Consider the following 21,871-nt stretch of genomic DNA (forward strand, 5'->3'; position numbering starts at 1 on the left):
GCTAATTAATAACTAAAGTAAGTAAGTTACTTTGAGAACCTATCTGATTTAGCGGATGTGAACATTCGCAAGTTGCAAATGCAAATTTTGCCCATGAACATTCCACTTAGGAACAGGGGTAAACTTCTTACATATCAATGAGTGCACACCGATTCAAGTTTTTTTAAGCTCTATGATTAGGGGGCCTCCTTTTTATAGCCGAGTCCGTACGGCATGCCACAGTGCGATACCTCTTTGGAGAGAAGTTTTACATAGCATAGTAACTCACAAATGATGCCAGCATTAGGAGGGGAAAGCCAACGTTGACATTTTTTTTCTCATGGTCTCGCCAGGATTCGAACCCAGGCGTTCAGCGTCATAGGCGGATATGCTAACCTCTGCGCTACGGTGGCTTCCCATATAAACAGGTCTCTCGATTATTTTTGTTCGTTTCCTAGAAGCTTTAATTTTTGCTGGTTTGATAGATGTTTGGTATGTAGAATAAAAGTATGCCCTTCAACCAAGTTGAGTCTGTATAAATTTTCAGCAAAATCAATGGTGGTGGGTTTTCAAGATTCCGCGCGACCGATCTTAGCGCACTTTTACTTGTTATATAATAAATTTTCTTTTTTATTATATTTGTTTCACTATACTTCAGTTTATTCTATTTTATTTTACTCTCCTCTCCTGCTGGTCTAAAATTGCAAATATTTTGCTATGACAGCAGAACTAAAGCTGTAAAAGCAGCAAAATTAAATACCATTAGTCAGCAGACAGTGCCTGCTATTATCAGCAGACAAACCTAGCTCACCACCAATTCAGTTAAAAGGGTGCTTAACTAATACCATGCAACAGAATAGGTTTTTTTTATGGCAGCTACAGTCTTAAGGTATGCATTGTTGGCAAACAAAACATAAGCCTAAACGTATGCTTTGATATTGACTCTTTTCTCATATTAGGTTGTAGTATTTTGAATTGGTTTCTCCTTGGTGTATTTACTCCAGCTTTCAATTTACGACAATATTTTATTTGTATACCAATTCAACAGAAATTTCAATTTTATTCAATTAAATAGAAATCTCTTTCCACAGAAAACATGTAATTAAACAAAACACATAATAATAAAAATATGAAGAAACACAATTTTTATTTTGTACATTGCAGGCAATGTACTGAAAAGCTTTTAATAAATTCAATGTAGTGTTACTTTTGCATTGTAACTGCAATAGTTAAATGAAACAAAACAGAATTTCACAATGTACACAACATCTCTAAAACAAAATAATATAAAATTCTATGTGATTGTTTAATTATACAAAAGTTGCTTGAATTTCATAGGTATTTTCTACCTTATAATTTATAGCATATCCTGTAAGTTTTTAATTATCATGTTGGCTGGTTGTACATAGAAATACTAAGATTTTCTGTCTCATCTTCATCATCGTTAGGGCATAACTAAAAATGAAAGCAACTTCAAAAGACTTTGTTGTGGCAAAGATATATAAATATAAACCAATCCTTTCTTGTTCTCCCCCATTACCCAAGCTGTACTATGGTAAAATCCCTATGTGTATGTCATCGTTTCTGAAAGATTTTAAAGGTGGCAGAGTTTATCATTCCAACTTGCTCGCTTGCTTATTTTTGTCGTTCTATTTTTCTGTGGGCAAATCATCTAAACCATTATGCATGAGAGAGAGAGAGAGGGAGAGTGTGTGCGTGTGGTAAAGAAAAAAATATATTTTTGCATTTGTATTTGAGCATTTTAATTAAATATTTCCCAACTATGCTTTAAAACGTTGGTTTTTTAATTAAAATTTCTTGAGGTGTAAACATCCATTCGGTTTCCCAGGCAACTTCTTAGGAAATATGCGTAAATAAATTTATGAATAGAGCAAAGGGGGCTAAATATTGGGTTGCCCAAAAAGTAATTGCGGATTTTTCATATAGTCGGCGTTGACAAATTTTTTCACAGCTTGTGACTCTGTAATTGCATTCTTTCTTCTGTCAGTTATCAGCTGTTACTTTTAGCTTGCTTTAGAAAAAAAGTTTAAAAAAAGTATATTCGATTAAAGTTCATTCTAAGTTTTATTAAAAACGCATTTACTTTCTTTTAAAAAATCCGCAATTACTTTTTGGGCAACCCAATAGAAAACATTCACAAATGCTTGAAATATAAATAAGCCTTACTATAGGCAATGAATATAATATTGCAATAAGAAGCTTAAAATATGTTGTCATGTACTAGATGATGAAAAATAGAAAAAATATATAAATAGAAATTTTTACACATCAACTCAAATGTATTTTATGTAAACTGTAAAATTGGCTACACACAATTATGTTTAAAAACCTTTTTGAAAAATGTTGCATACTTTTAGGATAGTACTTGTTGTGGTATTTCATCATCAATTATACAAAATTCAAAGTGTGCTTGTTCGAAAACGGCTGAACTGATTTTCTTGAATTTTGTTTTTTTGGAAATAAAAGCCGTCTTTGAAAAATGTTGCATATTTTTAGGATAGTACTTGTTGTGGTATGTCATCATCAATCATATAAAAGTAAAAGTATGCTTGTTCGAAAATGGATGAACCGATTTACTTAAAATGTTCACAGATTGTGTAGGTTTATCTGGAAGTAGCAATTGGCTATATAACTTTTTGATATCGGAAGAAGGGCGCACTCTCCCCCTTACCCCAAAAGTAACACCCAAAATTAAAAGTGGACCGATGGCAACAATATGGAACTCAAACGATAGGTGTTTTGGGGTATGAGGTAAGGTATTTGCGATAATAATTCGTATTTCATATCAAAACTTGGCACCGAAAGTAGTCTGAGCATAAAGCCGTGCTAGACATAAGTAGTTTTTTTCAGCAGGAGATACAAGTTGCCAACAGTGAAACCTGTCTCTTTGGGTGGAGAGAATGTTCCATTTACAGAAAGCGCAAAATACCTGGGTGTTTTGGTGGACAGGAAATTGAACTTCAAATCCAACATTTTGCAAAGGATAAGAAAGGCAATTCTTGCCCCATACACCTGCAAGAGAGCCATTGGCAAAAGTTGGAGATTTAGACCGCGTGTCATGCATTGGGTATATACTGCAGTTGTCAGACCTATTATGCTATATGGTGTTGTGGTCTGGTGGACGGCGTTTCAAAAATCTATCTATTGCTCAATACTTAACCGGATCCAAAGGATGGCTGCAGCGACCACTGCCGTGAGGTTAAGGGAGCTTTCTCATTGGTCATGTGGCGGCTACGGCCACTGTGTTATCTTTGAAACAATATCCGATGTTCCAGGCAGTGTGGATTACACCCAACCTTAGCCGCTTTTTGATAAAAATTACTGTACCACTATTCCTGATAGAACCGATGGGAACTACGATATCCCTGGTAACTGAAGTTACATAAACTTCTATACGGATGGTTTCAAACTAAACGACCAGGTGGGCTTTGGGGTGTACTCTAAAGATCTAGAATTGGTCATATCGAAAAGGTTACCCCGACCACTGCAGTGTGTATCAAGCGGAGATCCTTGCTTGTAAGGAAGTGGTGAAATGGCTATGATATAATGCCATTACGACGATGTGCATAAATATCTTCTCAGACAGCCATTAAATCCCTGGAGGACGTATTTTTTGAACACAAAAACCGCCCTCGACTGTGGCAGATCTCTCAACGAAATGGCTAAACAGTTCAAAATTCACCTTTTCTGGGTGCCGGGCCACAGAGATATCCCAGGGAATTGTAAAACAGATGAGCTTGCGAGACTATGGACACTCCAGGGACATTGGAATCTGTAGGTATGCCTCTGGCGTGTAAGCTAAGTTTTCAGGACCAGGCTCGCAGGACAACGAATAGATAGATGGTCACAAAGAGAGGGCTGTGAGCATTCCAAAACTATGTGGCCCCATCTAGACTTGAAGAGGTCCACTGCTTTGCTGTCATTAGCTAGAACAGACGTGTCAGTCATAGTGTCCGTCATGTCAGGTCACTGTCTAATCGGAAGACATGCTGACAGACTGAAGGTTGCCAGCAACGACTTTTACAGAAGCTGTGAGGACATCGAAGAAGAAGAGATAATAGAACACCTTCTGTGTGTGTTTTCCGCAATAGCAGTCAGAAGGAGTCAAGCTTTAAGTTCTCATTCCTTTGAGAACCTGTCTGATTTAGCGGATGTGAACATTCGCAAGTTATTGGGCTTTTTAAAGCGATCTGGATGGTTCAACGGTAGGAACTAGAAGGCATCTTCTTTCTACTATTCCTGTGGTATCATAATGGACGAAAACGTCTAAGTGAGCGGACTGCCACTTAAAACTAATCTAACCTATAAGGAATCCACCACCCAAAATCCATCCATCCCTAATAATTCCTCTACTCTTAAAATCTCCCAAAGGGAAAAGTGGTGTGATCGGAGTAATATGAGGCTTCGTTTGTAGAGTAAAAATTTGCCTACCAAATGGGGGCAAGTGTGGGGGCCCGCCAAATAACCCCCAAAAGAACACGTGGGCCGATCGAGACAATATGTAGCTCAAAAGAAAGTCATTGATCTAATATTGAATTTGGACAACAAGTTTTTGGGGAAACGCCTGACTTAGAAAAAACCCCCAACACTGACATGTGGCAATTTTTGCAAATTTTGCCCATGAACATTCCACTAAGGAACAGGGGCAAACTTCTCACCTATCAATGAGTGCAGTCCGATTCAAGTTTAAACTCAATGATAAGACCAAATGTCTGAGATCTTCCGAATATCACCCAAACTCTCATGCAAAATGGCTGGTGTAATGCAGGACTTAAATGTTAGGAATCTAATACCAATCACATATCAGAATTTGGGGAAAAGTATGTGAGGCCCGCCACAAATCCCCTGCAACGGGCATGCATGCCTTTCGGGACAGAATGGGAACTAAATTAAGAATCTTGAAAATAAGAGTACGAATCATTCATCGAAATTGAGAATAATACGATAAACAAATAAAGTAATGGATATCCGAGAGGCTGTTAATGTTGAAACCGTTGGAGTCGAGTTTTTGACCGAGGTCCTAAAATTGGATTCATGGGAACTAGAAAATTACTGCACAGGGATTAGAGAAAGAAAGACTCGTGCAGAACGATCATCTTTCTCTTCCCATTAGCCAAGACTCTTCTATAGCTGTAATGAGAAACTCGACACGCAAAAAAAGAGAACACCAGAAAAAGCTCAGCTTCCATGTTTGAGAAGAAGGAGGGACTAAAATTAGACTAAGATTAGTTTTGCCATGTTAAGGCCAATCGCAACCGTTATTTGCTTTCAGACATCCCCTACTTCACATTATGCCTTTAGTTGTAAAACCCGTTATAATATATTGCATACATTTAGGCAAAATTAAGATACAGTCGAAGCCGAATAAGTGAAACGCTAAAAATTCATAAATTTTGTTTCACTTATCCGTTATTTGCAGTTAAGCGTAGTACGGTTTAGTGAAAAAAAGTTCTAGTTAAGCGATTTCAACACAAGTGAAAGCGACAACATATTAAATATGTATGAAATTACTTTAGTTGAAAAGAGCAATGCTTTGTGTACATCTTTAAAATTCAAAGACAATCTCATTAGAGAAATATCAAAATATGGTTTTAAGCATTTTATTGATGACACAAATTTTTCTAATTCCCGATAATTTCCCATAGAAATAATTTTTTCACTCATGCGATTTTAGTTTCATATTAAAACATAATTTGGGGTGTAAAAACCTTTTCATTTAAGCGGTATTTTCAGCAATTTTACACTTAACACCAGATAAGAATGGTGTTTTCCAGGAAGTTTCACTTAAGCGGGATTTTTTTGCTAAAGCGTTCTACATTTATGCGGTTTCGACTGTACCAGTTTCTTTCAATTGTTTTACATCTCTCCAAATCTTCTTAAATTCGTTTTACACATGTGGTAAAATTAATATTCCAATCATTCATTATTTCGTGGATTTCGTTTTAAGCATTGCTTCGCTTAATTTTTATGCACCATGTGATGACTTTTAATAATTTTTGGGTAATCTGTCAAAATTAATTATGCCATCACACACCCAAAGAGAAAATGATTAATTTCTTTTAAATGTCTTATATACACACAAAAAAAAAAATAATTCATTTCCCATAAATGAATTTTTCGACATGTAAAATTCTTTTATGAAAAACGTTGAGACTACGTTTATGATAAAAAATGCAAGAAATGATGACAGAGAATATTGTCAAACAGTTTATGAATTTTGTTACCTCCAGCCTGGCGCCGTTTGGTGGGCTGTGTTTTGTTTGTGGTACTGTAAGTACGAGCATTTTTTTTCACCTAAAATAAAATGTGAGAAAATGTCACTTTTTTAGCACACCTTTCAATACTGACTGCGGCAACCGGAGGTTAAACCAATGAAAAAGACATAAATTCCCCGCAGGGAAAAGCTTTCAGCACCACACAGGCTGGAACATTTAGGTCCGATCTGTGTGGTGTTCATTGTTGTCACCAGAAGTTTAGCGAAACACGTCGTACAAAATTTCAGCCCAATCAGATAAGCATTGTCCCATCTAGCGGCTCAAGAAGTCAAGATCCCAGATAGGTTTATATGGCAGCCATAACAAAACATGGACCGATTTGGGCCATTTACAATCCCAACCGACCTACACTAAAAAGAAGTATTTGTGCAAAATTTCAAGCGGCTAGCTTTACTTCTTCAAAAGTTGGCGTGCTTTCGACAGACAGGCGGACGGACGGACATGGCTAGATCGACTTAAAATGTCATGACGATCAAGCGTATATATATTTTCTGGGGTCTTAAAAGAATATTTTTAAGGAGTTACAAACAGAATGTCGCAATAAGTACACCCCCATCCTATGGTGGATGGTATAAAAAGAGAGGGAGAAAGGACAGAGCCTTGTGGTAGTCCTGCGGTCAATCTATATTCATCAGATGAGAACCCATCTACAACAACAACTAGATTAGCCCACATAGTTCTGCAATGCTCACAGCTCCCCCTTTTTGTGACCATCTATCATTCGTTTTCCTTCGGGCCTGGTTTTGAAAACTTAGCTAACATGTCGCTAGAGGCATACCCACAGATTCCAGTTTCACTGGAATGTGTAGGGTAGTTTCTAATCTCTCAAGCTCGTCCGCTTTACAATTCCCTGGAATATCTCTATGGTCCGGCACCCAAAACAGGTTATGTTTGAACTGTTCAGCCATCTCGTTGAGAGATCTGCGATGGTCTAGAGGAGGTTTTTGTGTAAAACCTTCTCCAGGGATTTAATGGCTGCCTGGCTGTCTGAGAAGATATTTATGCCAATCGTCGTTATGATATCTTAGCCATTACACCACTTCCTTAATTGCAATGATCTCCGCTTGGTCTGTGTTACAAATCGTCTTTTGCTGTAAACGAAACATTTTTGGCTTGAAAGAAGTTTTGAGCTGCTGCGTTAAAGACGAAGGTCACTAAAGTTTTACCATAACCGAAGTGACTTTAACATCATAATATGACAAATTCACGATAAACGTTCAACGGTGGTGGGCAAATGTTGCACAGTTACTTTGTTTGCCCCAAAGATATTCCCAACGTTGTATTTTTTTTGAGTGTATATACTAAAGGCAACGTTAGCATTTTTTTTCCAAAAAGGAAATAATGATTTTATGAAATCATTCCATAATGACAATATGCTAATATCCAACGCAGTGACAGTGGGCTATTAAAAAATATGTGATATTTATTCGGGGATGAGAATTCCAAAGTCCTTTTTGGCATACAAATGGGATGCGTTGAATTTGTTTTCGCTTTACTTACATTCAAATAAATTTGCCGTTGACTCCAAAATACCACGTAAACTTTTGGTGTGATGATGCAATGAACGCTCGAAATCTGCTGCTGCCTTTTTTCTTAATTCGATTTCTGTAGAATTCGTACAACAGTGACCTCCACATTGTGCACCTGAAATATAGAGAAGAGAGGAGAAATTTGTTATTAGTAAAAGATGAAAAATGATTTAAACATTTCAAAGAGTCAAAGGTTAGTATGAAGGGAGTAGTACACCAACTATTTATCATAGCAAACACACATTTGTGAAATTAGTTTGCACTACTTCACCTGCATACAGCATACAACGTAAATGCATTTGGCCAAAGCTGTTGACATTGTCTTCATCCAAAGCTCAGTGCCAAACACATAATGTTGCCTGAATCACGTTAGCAAGAAAACAGAAAAATCGAAATTGAAAATGTATGTCAAGGTATATTCTAGAAGGCTTTTTGTATTCGCATTAGTATTTGCCAAACTCTTATCCTGGCAAAAGGCCAAAGCCATGCTGTTATGTTATGTGATATTGATTGGATAGATAGAAGTGAGGGTGTGATGTGGTCAAATGGCCACCATCATGACAAGGAACTGGGCACTGCAATGAAAATGGCCAATAAAGGATTTAGTCAACTTAAGGTTTGCAGAGAAAAAAAAAACACAGTAATTAAAATTCACCATCAAAAAAAATCCCCATGAACCATAGAATAGGAAGAATAGATCTACCGATAGAGATATCTTGATGAAGAATAAGTATAAGCGAGGGGTAAGTGGGATTTGATAGTCCATAGACCAGATGGAGGGCTGCGACCTGTGACCGCGGTCTTGCGAATTGTCGCATTCAAAAAAAAAATTTGTGTGGGAGGTAAAAGACCAAAAGCCTTGTAATGACAAAACATTTTACAAAAATGTGTTGGATTTTTATCGAATTAAACTTCACTCATTACTTACAACTCAACCCAAAACTTGCTTGTTCTCATTTCTTGCTATGCATTATGCAGCAATATTGCATTCTTGCATAACATATGTCAAGGTTGCATTGATTTGGTAGCATTTTATTATAGTATACCTTGGGGCGTTGCATAAAAATAAATATTTTTGCAAACGCTTAATACAAGCATTGCCAAATACTGAAATGTATGTTTTCATTAATTGTCTATAACATGACTCTAAATTTAATTGCTATTTATTTTGTGTATTCAATACTGCAATAAACAAAAACCTTTGTAAAAAAACTAATTACTATATAATGTATAAAATACAATTTTGTTTAATTAAGAATTCAGAGAATTTTAATATGTATGGATTTTGAATAATAATTAAAATCAATATTGATTTTCGTAATAATTGCGGAGAACATTTTTTTTGAAGACAGATAATTCGGATTTTGTTTTTGGTTTTTAAAAGTTGTATGTTAATGTAAGCAAAAAGCATATGCAACATATGAAATTCGATGACTTTATGCATAGTAAATATAACTGAAAACAAGTAAAAGAGTGCTAAGTTCGGCCGGGCCGAATCTTGGGAACCAGCATATGAAATTCCTTGACTTTATGCTTGGTAAACTTTATTGAAAAAAAGTAAAAGCGTGCAAAGTTCGGACGGGCCGAATCTTAGGAACACACCACCATGGATTCTGCTAAAATATGGGAGCTATATCTGGTTATAGATCGATTTGGGCCGTACTTGGCACATTTGTTCAGACGCACAATATAAAATGTCAGCCAAATCGTATAAAAATCGCGCGTATAAAAATCGGCGATCGGTTTTTATGGAAGCTATATCATATTCTTGACCGATCTGGATCGTACTTGGCACAGTGGTTGGAAGTCATGCGCAAGATTTCAGCCAATTCGGATGAAAATTGAGGCTTCCAGGGGCTCAAGAAGTCAACTCGGGATATCGGTTTATATGGGAGCTATATCAGGATATAGACCGATTCGTACCAAACTTGAATCGGTTGTTGAAAGCCATAACACAATACTGTGTGCAAAATTTCAGCCAATTCGGATGAAAATTGAGGCTTCCAGGGGCTCAAGAAGTCAAATCGGGAGATCGGTTTATATGGCAGCTATATCAGGTTATAGACTGATTCGGAGCATACTTAACTCAGTTATTAAGAGTCAAAACAGAACACTATGTGCAAAATTTAAGCCAAATCGGATGAAAATTTAGGCTTTCGGGGGCTCAAGAAGTAAAATCGGGAGATCGGTTTATATGGGAGCTATATCAGGATATAGACCGATTCGAACCGTACTTGGCACAGTTGTTAGAAGTCATAACAGAACACTATGTGCAAAATTTCAACAAAATCGGATGGAAATTGAGGTTCCCAGGGGCTCAAGTAGTCAAATCGGGAGATCGGTTTACATGGGAGCTATATCTAAATTTGAACCGATATAGCTCATTTGCAATCCTCAACGACCTACATCAATTTTAAGTATCTATGCAAAATTGTTATTTCTAGCTAGTATTACGTGTTCGACCGCTAGCGTGATTTCAACAGACAGACGGACGGACGGACATGACTAGTTTGACTCAGAATGTCGAGACGATCAAGAATATTTATACTTTTTGGGGTCCTAGATCAATATTTCGAAGTGTTATAAACGGAATGACTAAATTAGTATACCCCCATCCTATGGTGGTGGGTATAACAATTTTTGGTTCAATTTTTTTGTGCCATAACTGGTTGCAAATGCAAATTTGCTCATGGACATTTGCAACGTGATTTTGCCGAAGGCTGAGTAAGGATCATTCGTCTCAAGTGCCAACCTAGGGACCCACTAACCTCAAAACGAAGTTAATTAGAATCGAGGGTTGACAATAAGGTGACTTAATTGGTTTAATTCTGTGTTACAATCTACTTGTGTTATGTAACTGTATGACAATGCGACGAAGGGTGAGTTGGTTATCCTCTTCGGCTTTGGCTTATGAGCGTTCACCTATAGAAAAGTATCTTGGAGGATGGGTGGATTTAGCTCGACGGAGAGGCACTTGTGCGTTCAAAGGCCCCTTACTGTTGCTTTTGCTCGGTGTAGTTGCCGATGGCAGTCGATTAATAGTTGATCGGGAACTTTGGGTGGGTGTTGATGCGGGCTGGATTGGTGCAATCTTGGTGGTGAGGCAGTCGCAAGATCAAGGCCACTTTTCGGTGCTGTTGTTTGGTGAGGATGCCTATGGCAGTCGATTTATAGTTCATCGGGAACTTACGGTGGACTTTCGTGGAAGGTGTCGATTGTTGGTGCGGGCATAGGGTGGTGTTTGTGATAGATAGCCAGCGATTTGTTGTCGGATGCCCGTGGTGAGGAAATTGAGCGCTGGCCTGGCTGACCTAAGGATCGTTGGACAAAAATGACAAAATCCAAAATGAAAATTTTTATGAAATTTGTTAACAGTCATTTAAAAAAACTACTTCAAATAAGAACGTATCGGTGTTTTCTTACGAAGTTTTTTTTTTAACAAATGATTGCTACATATTTTTTCCCAAAAATAAAATTTTTTGTTTATGTAAGCAAAATGGATTTTTTTTACGATTGTTGCCTTTTATATTTCGGGATTAGGGAACAGAAAACAAATATGAATCACGTTTGAACCAATTGTCAAAGCACTTTTGCCACTCTGATTATGGTATCTCTAAAACATGCATTCTGAACGCATCAACCACTTCTTCAGGTGTCGAAAAACGTTGACTTCCCGTTGTATGTTCAACAACAAAAATACATTAGAGCAACAGACAAATGGCGCCAGGCACACGATCGCACAACAATAATTTCTAAGATAAATATACTTTTGTAGTTATTTCAATGTGTGGGATATAAAAATTGTGGGAAAAGCAAATTTGCCATTAAGGAACAGGGGCAAACTTCTAATTTATCAAAGAGTGCTGTTCGATTCAAGTTTAAGCTCAATGAAAAAATAGATAAGCCGCCAAACTTACTGCTAGAGCCCCCAAAAGCCGGATAAGACATCTTCAGCACAATTTAAACTTAAACTAAGTTAAGTGGTTGGATTTGATCAGGCCTAAGCTAGCCAATTTGTACTAGTTTTTACTTGCCTATCTAAAAGAAAAATAAAAATTAAAGCCTAGAAAGACCTATGAAGCAAAAAGAAATATTATTTTTTTTTTCATGACCATCACTAATTGCAGTTTGTTCATGGTATAACTATGTCTGGTAGAATTAAAAGAAAGAAAAACACAAACAAAACGAGCCATTCAAAGAAAAACAATTGTTATTGGGAAACTTTTTGTGTTGCGCAAGATTTATGGCAAGGACTTGAGACGCAGACACTGCAACTCATTATGAAAAGTGGTTACCGCCAGCTAAAGACAACTTCAAAGACCAGAAGGGTTTTGTATTGCATCTGAATAAATTAAGGTTTTGTTCTAATGGTGCATATGTAGACAACACTTTGGTAAAACTAAAAAGGTCCGAGGTCTGAGGAAAAAAAAAAAGACTACAAACACATGTTATGCTATGAAAGATAGACAATTTTTTAAAATTTTATCAAAAACAAAAAAAAAAAAAACAATGAACTGCAAAGTTTTTAAAATCGAACTTTTAGTTTTATGTTAATCATTGCATATTTTTAGGAGTTGGAATATTGTAACATATAAGGCAGTCCTTCTTGCTTGTTTTAATTAAATTAACAAATAAAATGTCTACTTCATTAGATCAAATACAACCTAAGAACATAAAGCAAAAACATTTTTTGTCGCGGTCATCACTAATTGCTGTATGATAATTGCAAAGCCAAGCCTTTTTGTATCAAAGTTGACAAGCAAAGCTGTTGTTATTGGTGACCCAATGATGTGTTTCAAGGTTGAGCAAAATTTTGCAAGGACACAGACACTGCAACTCATTATAAAAACCTGGGTGTAAAGTGAAGTGTTTACCGCTAGCGAAAGACAACTTCAAAGACTAAGCTTTGTTATGTATTAACCGGAAGCAAGTTTTGCATTTAGTTATATAATACATACATACACAAAGCATTAGGAAATGACTTACGCTATTACAAAACTACTCTTAGTCTACAAGCTACAAAACGTCTGCTGTGAAAATAATCCACTTTGTTTATGCTATGACCTTTGAAAATTATGGCCAAATCCCATTGCATATTTTAAGGAGTGACTGTAGTTGGCACAATTCTAAGCATATCTTTTAAACCGATATAAATCAAAAACATGCACAGTACCCATATAAAAAAAAAAAATAATAATAAAAAAACTGCAAACTTGTAAATTTAATTGCAAAGCTTGGGGAGGGAGCAACTGCATGTCTTCTTGGCGTCCATATGTCTGCCATGAATTTCGTGCCAAGAAAATATGGCAAAAAATAAAATAAAATAAATGACGCCAACAGAATGTGTAACGTTGTCGCCTGTTTATGGTTTAAACAATGGCCGTGACACCATGAGAACCTAGGCAATGGTAGGGTAGGCCTTAGCGTTGCGAGTTGGGAAACCCCACAGCAAGTCAACAAGCAAATTGTCCTACATTTCTGTGCAGCTACACATAGTAATAGTTATTGTTGTTGTTTTACTGCTGTCGATTTACTGCTCAACAACAATTTGTCCAGCGCCATAATACACAATGGGATAGCAAATAGCTCTTTAGAATGTGGAGGAATGGTAGCAAAAACAAAAACAAAAAGAAAACACTAACACTACTGCAATAACTGGCTACAATACAAACACGCACTCTATGTTGTGTACTCTAAAACCATGCTTATACTTTTCCCCGTACATATAATGCCTAAACATATGCATTATCCAATAACGGACGAAACAACGTGCCAACTTATCCCTACAAATATGCTACGGTATCCTGCCATGCATAAATTGCTCATATATGAGTGCAAATCTAAGTGATGCAGTACTTGAATGTAGTTGTTAACGTATGTGAGGGTTTGTGTAAGAATAATGCCGACGAGGCAGTAATGGCCTACCGACCAAACCAAAAAAATAGTAACACATAAACAGCCCACAGTCATGGTGTGCCAACTTGTCACAGGATTTTAGGGTATATTTTGATGATATTCTGATTTTTGTTTGCCATTTCGTTTTTATTCCCTGCACCATAGGATGGGGTACACTAATCTAGTCATTCCGTTTGAATCACCTCGAAATATTCGCCTAAGATCCCATAGAGTAAATAGATTCTTGATCGTCTCGACGTTCAGAGTCGATTTAGCCATGTCCGTCCGTCCGTCTGCCGAAATCACGATAGAGGTCGAACGCGTAAAACTGGCCGCTGGAAATTTTGCACAGATACTTAATATTGATGTATTGGGTTGCCCAAAAAGTAATTGCGGATTTTTTAAAAAAAAGTAAATGCATTTTTAATAAAACTTAGAATGAACTTTAATCAAATATACTTTTTTTACACTTTTTTTCTAAAGCAAGCCAAAAGTAACAGCTGATAACTGACAGAAGAAAGAATGCAATTACAGAGTCACAAGCTGTGAAAAAATCTGTCAACGCCGACTATATGAAAAATCCGCAATTACTTTTTGGGCAACCCAATAGGTCTTTGGGGATTGCAAATGGCTCACATCGGTTAAGATTTAGATATATCTCCCATATAAACCGATCTCCCGATTTGACTTCTTGAGCCCCTGGAAGCCGCAATTTTTGTCCGATTTGGCTGAAATTTTGCATGTAGTGTTTTATTAAGACTTCCAATCATTGTGCCAAGTACGGTTCAAATCGGTGTATAACCTGATATAGCTCCCATGTAAACCGATCTCTCAAACATCTTTGTTCGGTTCCTAGAAACTTTAATTTTTGCTGGTTTGACACAAGTTTGGAATGTTAAAATAAAATTATGCCCCTAAGTTTATTTTGCATAAATTTTTAGCAGAATCCATGGTGGTGGGTTCAAAGGATTCGGCCCGGCCGAACTAAGTACGCTTTTACTTGTTATACCCTTCACCATAGGATTGTGGTTTCCCGACTTCGTCATTTCGCAGAGGTTAACAAGTCTAGCTAGGACGCTGATCGAGTTCTGGAGAGAACATCAGAAAAAACATTTTCAGCGATTGTGATCCCCACCCAATGTTGGTGAAATTTCTGACAAAATTCTCCCCAAAATGATGTCACACTGCCGGTGCCACCCCATCACTAAAACTCGCCAAGTGTATAAAAAGACCAATCACTGCAATATGGGGCTAAAATCAAAGATATTAAGGAATAGAAAACGAATCTGACATCTTATTATGATACCAAGTATTTGTGAGGAACATTTAACGTGAAAGCTATTTGGGAGCAGAACACAAAATTGATACCGACTTTCGGAACCAAGTCTCTTGGGATCCACCAAAGGATATTTGATAATAGAGAACAAATCTTTTATCCTCTAAAAACCCTCCAATCCCACCCACGAATTTCCCTCAAACCGAACATATTACGGACCATGGTAATATGGGACTCAAAAGAAATGAATTTGGGCCTAGAGCACAAATTTGATGTTCGCATTTGAGGCGAAATGAGGGAGGGGCCATCCAAGCCCCAAAAACTCCCCCAACAAGACTTCGGCTCAAATAAAAGGCATTCGAGAGTGAAAGAAGACGCACCGAAACGGCCCCCATTCTGTTAAGAGCCCTCATAAAAGCCGATCCGTCGATTTTAGTCATTAAGTCCATAAAGTGTGCATAGAGTATCGGGCCCGATAGCGCCCCGACGCACCGAAATGGGCCCCTTTCTGTTACGAGCTCTCATAAAAGCCGATCTCTCGATTTTAGTCATTAAGTCCATAAAGTGTGCATAGAGTGTTGGGCCCGATAGCACCCCTGGCTACGTCCCTGGCTGCCACACAAGTCCATCTCTCGATTTTACTATTTCTGACTGTGGATGGCTCAGTCTTTATGCAATTTGTCCGATATAAACTAGTCTCCTGATTTGACTTCTTGAGCTGTAGTCCCACCGCTACCGCTGATGGAGAACTATTGAAGGAGACATATTTTTTAGGAGGCCGGAAAAAGGTCGGGGAACGGCTACAACGTAAGACCTAATTGGTGTCCACGACTGTGTGCAGCTTTTAAAATCGGCCAGCTCTACTGCAGGCTTTCCTAGGATATACTCTGCCATGCTAAGTCGAATTGCAGGGATAAGCCTGATGGATGGTCGTACCTACCAGACGCATGAAGAGAGGTCACAGTCCTCTTTATCCTGAAGGCGGGAAAAATAAATCACGACAAAAACCGAATTGTAGGCCTACTAAGTCGGTCATCGTTTTTAACTGTAAACACTGGAAAAGCAAATAGACCTGACAGTGAGGTAAGGATTTACGCTGGAGAATTCCGGTGGGGCAAATATCGCATATCTTAAAGGAATGTCGGTGGAGAGGCCCTCGTTTTAAATCGTAAGACATCTCCTTTAGGTTTACTCTGCCATAGCTTGGTCGTGTTTTCAGGGTAAGCCTTGCATTTTTGTACACACCAAGGGCATTAATCACAGCACGAGAAAGGATTATAGCCCATAAGTCTGCCATTGTTTTTTTTATCACAGAAAAGGTTAATAGACCTGAAGGTAGCACAATACGCATAGTTCAAGAGCAGGACACTACCAGCGTCGGTCTTTCACGATTTAAAGGAGAACGCCATGACGTTCTTCCTGCATACCCAGTGGGGGTTTAACAACGTGTTGATACTAGGGTCTATTGTTGCAGATCTGGACCGCATCTAAAATGCAAATTTGTAAATTTTGCCCATGAACACTAAAGAACAGGGGCAAACTTTTCACATATCAATGAGTGCAGTCCGATTCAAGTTTTAAGCTCAATGATAAGGGGCCTCCTTTTTATAGCCGACTCCTAACGGCTTGCCGCAGTGCGACACCTCTTTGGTGAAAAACCTCTTTGGTGCTGTTGCCAGCATTAGGAGGGGAAAACCACTGTTGAAAATTTTTTCTGATGGTCTCGCCAGGATCCAAACCCAGACGTTCAGTATCATAGGCGGACATGCTAACCTCTGCGCTACGGTGGAAAATGTTTCATCTTTAAATTAAGTTCGGGATCCTTGTTAAAAATCTTTTAAATTAAGTTTACCAATTTCTTCAGTGCGGAGAGGTTATAAAAATCAATTCTTCTAGCCAGTTTGCGCATACACAGCAATAGCGTGTCGCCTCCGGTCTTAAATAGTTTAGCTAGCAATCCATCGGCTTCCAAAGCCTATGCCAGGATAAAGTAATAAGGCTCCCTAATTTGCAAGACCTGCACAAATTTGTGAGTACAAATCTACCTAAGTGTACATTTTTGAATATGTAAACAACGATTGTGTGTGTGTGTGTGTGTGTGAGTGTGTGCATTTAAGTATGTATGCACATAATTTACATACCCATTTGCCTGGCGTACAATAGCCTGGCTTTATGCACAAGCAAACTCTCAACAACGCAAGAGCAAATAAATGCATAGCTTTATGTGTGTGTCTATGCGTGTGTGGTGGAAAATACATTTACGCTGCTTTACAGTGAGTGGCATTAAAGTAAACGTGTTTACTCAGTGCAATGCTATGCTAGCAATACGCGCTCCATATAAAATTTTCATGTTGCACAATTTAAATGGATGATGATGGGAAATAGGGAAATTCGTTTTACGACATCATTGCACAAATCGAGGGTGTTGAATAGTGGAGGAAAAGTTTAAAATTTAAGGATTATTTCCTTAACATTTTCATGTAGATAATTAAGTGGCCGCGTGATATAATGTTTGAGTACATGGAGCTAGCTAATCAAACATTTGCCTCTGCTTCATATCAACAACTCCGAAAAGTATGCAAACAAATCGTAGCCAAAATCGCAAGCAAACTCAAATATTTTGCTTTTGATTAAGCAACGTTAAAACTGTACTTAGTGTAATTGTTTACAGAGACTTTAATTCAAACTGTGGATAATTACAATAATACCAGTAAGAACGGGTTAAGTTTGGTCGTGCTGAATCCTTTATACACTCCACCATGCTTTTTGAAAAATAGTTTATAGATCGATTTGGATGCCACAGGTTAGGTTAGGTTGAAAAGAGGGTGCGGATTATAATCAGCCCCATGCCACTATGGCCAAACACCTAAGCCAGTAATCGGCTTGTTGTGCGCTCTAAAAACTAAAAATAACCTCGAAATAGAAATTTTAAGTTAAGAATTCCGTGCTACATGCAAAATCCTTAATTGTTCTCCATACAACTCCTCTAAGTTAGTTCATAACTGGTATTGTATCCCTACCCAAGAAACGATGTCTTTTAGTCGCGAAAGCCGAGCAATGACATAGGAAATGCTCCAACGTATCATTATCTTCCCCACATGCCCTACACCTGCTATCACTTGCCGCACCGATTTTGCATAAGCGAGCTCGTAGTCCTATGTGTCCCCGTTATAATACTAAAAGCTATACTGACCTACTGCTTACTGCCTTTCAGTAATAGTCTCGTCCTCACGATCCAGATCACCCCATAGAATTTTCGCCGTCCTACCGATAGTTCTACCGCGTTCTCCGACCACGCCCTTAACTCGTCGACCCGAACCCAAGTTTATTGATGACAGTCCTCTGGCCTTCACTGCCAAATCGTCTGCTATTTAATTCCCCCTTACTCCAACTTAACACGGCACCCAAACTGTGAGGATTGTGCCATTCTCAGAGAAGGCAATGATCTCCTTTTTACACTTCAAGACCGTTCGTGACCTTACCGTTCAGGTTGTTATTGTCCTGATGGCTAGTTTATTGTCGGTAAATATGTGAACACCATGCCCTCCCACGTATTCCGTGATAGCCCGGAACTCTTCTTGCAGGATCGTATTATGGTCAGGCAGTCGAAAACAGACCTCAGTCCCTGCGTTCTCAATGTAGACCCCCCAAGTCCACTCTGTCCTCGAGCTTTGATCGATGTATATTTCATGATCTCTCAGATGGCAATACAAGAGTTTCCCGAGTTGGTAGCGTGCTCGAATTGCCAGTGTGGAATTGTGGGTTCGATTGCCCCAAGAGGCCTTGGTCTGTCGCTGCTGTGATATCACAATGGACTCAAATTGTCTAAGTGAGTCTGCCACTCTTACCTAACTCAAAACCATCAATCCATGACTATGCCTCTGGCAGCAGTGCCTCGCATACGAACTCCAATGCCATCTCAAGTATACGATCAGAAACCTTTTATAATCCATCCGAGTTTCTTATTGTCGCCTCGATTATACCGAGCCGACATGCTCCTATCCTCTATTCATTCTCCCATCATAGCCGCAGTGGCTGCCTCACACTTAATCGGTATGCCAATGGGTCGGATATCTAGAATAGTCTCCAGTGCAATAGTGGGCGTAGTTCTCATCGCTCCGCCTATGCCAAGACAATATGCTTTCTGAACACGTTGTATTATCCTTACGTTAAACTTTTTCTCCACCAAACTACTGAGGTGTAAGTAAGTATTTATCAAACCACGCTCCTTTAGAGCCAGTGCACTATCCTCGGATTCAGGTCCCATTTCAAACCCGTCTACATAGTGCCTGTGATCTGTGAGCAAGCTTTTGAATGTGACGCTTCCAATTCAGTTTCCTGTACAAGATCACTCCAAAGTATTTGACCTCGTCAGATATCGAAATCGTTCTGTTGAGGAAATGTAGTACGTCAAACTGGCCCACCTTCGTCTTTCTCGTCAACAGGCATTTTTCTGTTTTCTTTGGGTTAACATTGAGACCTCTGGGGCTAGCCCAGTCATATGCAAGACCCTTTCGCCTCTTCTGCATAGCTCGTACGGTTCCTTACCTCTTAGAAGTATTATAACATCGTCTTCAAACGACTTCCAAGCCCTCCTCAGTCAGCATCCGTAATAGGTCATTTAAGGTGGTCACCCATAGAAGTGGCGATAAAATGCCCTCTGTGGCGAGCCCTGTGCCACTTTCTTCCTTATATTAATGCCATTGGACACATATGGTTTATCCAGTCTGTAAGGACCGGGTCCTGCCGGTACTGGTCTAAGGATTGGATTAGTGTGTCGGTCCGCACATTGTTAAAAGCCCCCTCGATGTCAATGCATACCGCCAGGGTGTACGTTTTGGCATTGAAGGATTCTTCTATTTTATGCACAACCTCGTGCAGGGCAGTGTCCACCAATCTTCCCTTGACATAGGCATGCTCTTAATCATGGTATCCACAATACGTTCCATGCTTTAGAATAGAAATGACGTAAGACTTATAGGTCTGTAGGCCTTTGGTCGCATAACTTGCTTTGCCGGGCTTGGGTATAAACACCACCCTTGCCTCCTGCCAGGCTTTCGGAGTATATGTAAGTTCCAGGCACGCTGTAGAAATATAGGCCAGTTGGGACGCCACATAGTCTGTCTCCTTCTTTAGTAACGCCGGAAATATTCCTTCAGCTCCGGGTGACTTAAATGGTTTGAGGTTCCTCAATAATTTCTTCACCATGAATTCTGTAATGATAAGCCTTCGATCAACATCATTATTCCAAAACTCCGATTGGCGTTGAATTGGTAACACTTCGCGTTAGCTACCTTGTATTTGAAAGCTTGGATGAGAAGTTGTGACTTTGTATGAGTTGACCGGGTATAGAAATCTCTTTGGAATTTGAAATGGTTAGAGCTGAGGTAGTATTGAGATCGTGCGCAAAATTTCAAGGTCCTGCGTTGTCCGGGCGCCTCTTGGCAGGCCCCTAAAGTTGGTCACCTCGATATTTCAAAAATTTGTTGGCGCTGCCAAAGCTTCATTTGAGGTCCAAGTTTCACATTTCTTTTGCTGGATAGTGCTCAAAAATCCCTACAAAAAGTCCGCTTAAAGTCTACAATATGGGGGATATTCGACTTTTAATTATTTTTTGCAATTTTGACCAATACCTGCTTTGTATTTTGCAATTCAAATTTCAAAGAGTTATCTCTATCCGTTTTGAAATATTCTCTGCGTTTTTAGGTTATTCCCCACTGTGCAAAGCTGCGCTCGAAAGACATGCTTCTAGAATTATACTGCTTACTGATTAGTGAGTAGGCGGAAGCATGTAATCTTTTAGTGGCAAAACAGTCGGAACAGGTCACTGGTAAGCCCGAAATCGCAATCAATATATTTGCACACCACATTTTGCCTAACTTTTTTAAGAGTTTTCATCGTTTTGCTTTTCTCTTTTAAATGGTTTTAATTCACATTTAAATCAACTTTAAATTTTAAAAGAAATGTTATCACAGTAAATAAAACAGCATTTAAATATTAAAACGCTACAGTTATCTATCGTTTAGCCAATAGAAATCCTTCATTATTCCTGAGAAAATGTTGACAAATATATCGTTGTATATTTCTATCAAATGTTCGGAATCTAAACTACAATATTAACACCTGAAATTTTAATTGAAATCAAGTGGAAACGAATTGCATGTAACACTGACAATGAATATTGAAAATGGATGGAAGTGTAACACGCTCAACGATTTTAAGACCTTAACACAACCACACACCCCATACATAATGCTCGTATATGTACACATACACGTACACATCGATATGTGATTGCCCGCATTAATTCAAAGCCACACAAGGACTGCATGCAAAACTATTGTCCTTAGTTGAACTATAATAAATTACAATCTCCATAACCATGTTGGTGTTGCAGTTTGTCAGCAGACGCACAACAGTCCTAGACTCGAAGAGTGTTGCCAAAAGGAAAAAATATTAAGAAGTACAATGAATTTTAGTCAGAAAATATATTTCAATCCAATAGGACACAAAAGATGCCTGGTGACCCACAGTTTGTTAATTTGTAAGAACGACAAAAAAATGTCATTTTGTTACAACGTTTTTGAACAAATTTTTAATTTTGTCGCAATAAAACTTCATCATTAAACTCAAACATATGGTAAGAAAATTAAACACATAATTATTATGAAAAACTGTAAATATTATGAAAAATTTCTTTACATCTATGAAATAAAATTTTAAAAATATAAGAACTTTTTTTTGTAAACGATGATATTCTAAAAATTTTTTCATAATATATATGATATTCATTAACATAATAAAACTTTTCGTAATATTTATGAACAAAAGGTTATGCAACCTAATCATTACATTTATGACGAAAAACCTTTAACCTTTTGTTCATAAATATTACG

The 21,871-nt window shown here is 38.2% G+C and overlaps 1 protein-coding gene across 1 annotated transcript in view; it reads right to left on the reverse strand.

Annotated features, from left to right (window-relative positions):
• The window catches only part of LOC106086620 (division abnormally delayed protein), a 489,548-nt gene that overhangs the window by 75,614 nt on the left and 392,063 nt on the right, over positions 1–21,871 (reverse strand). The window contains exon 2 of the mRNA XM_059362923.1: positions 7,776–7,919. Within this exon, the coding sequence (XP_059218906.1) occupies positions 7,776–7,919 (144 nt within the window). The remainder of the gene's footprint in view (positions 1–7,775; positions 7,920–21,871) is intronic.

Source organism: Stomoxys calcitrans, chromosome 1 (assembly GCF_963082655.1).
Source record: "Stomoxys calcitrans chromosome 1, idStoCalc2.1, whole genome shotgun sequence".
NCBI lineage: Eukaryota > Metazoa > Arthropoda > Insecta > Diptera > Muscidae > Stomoxys > Stomoxys calcitrans.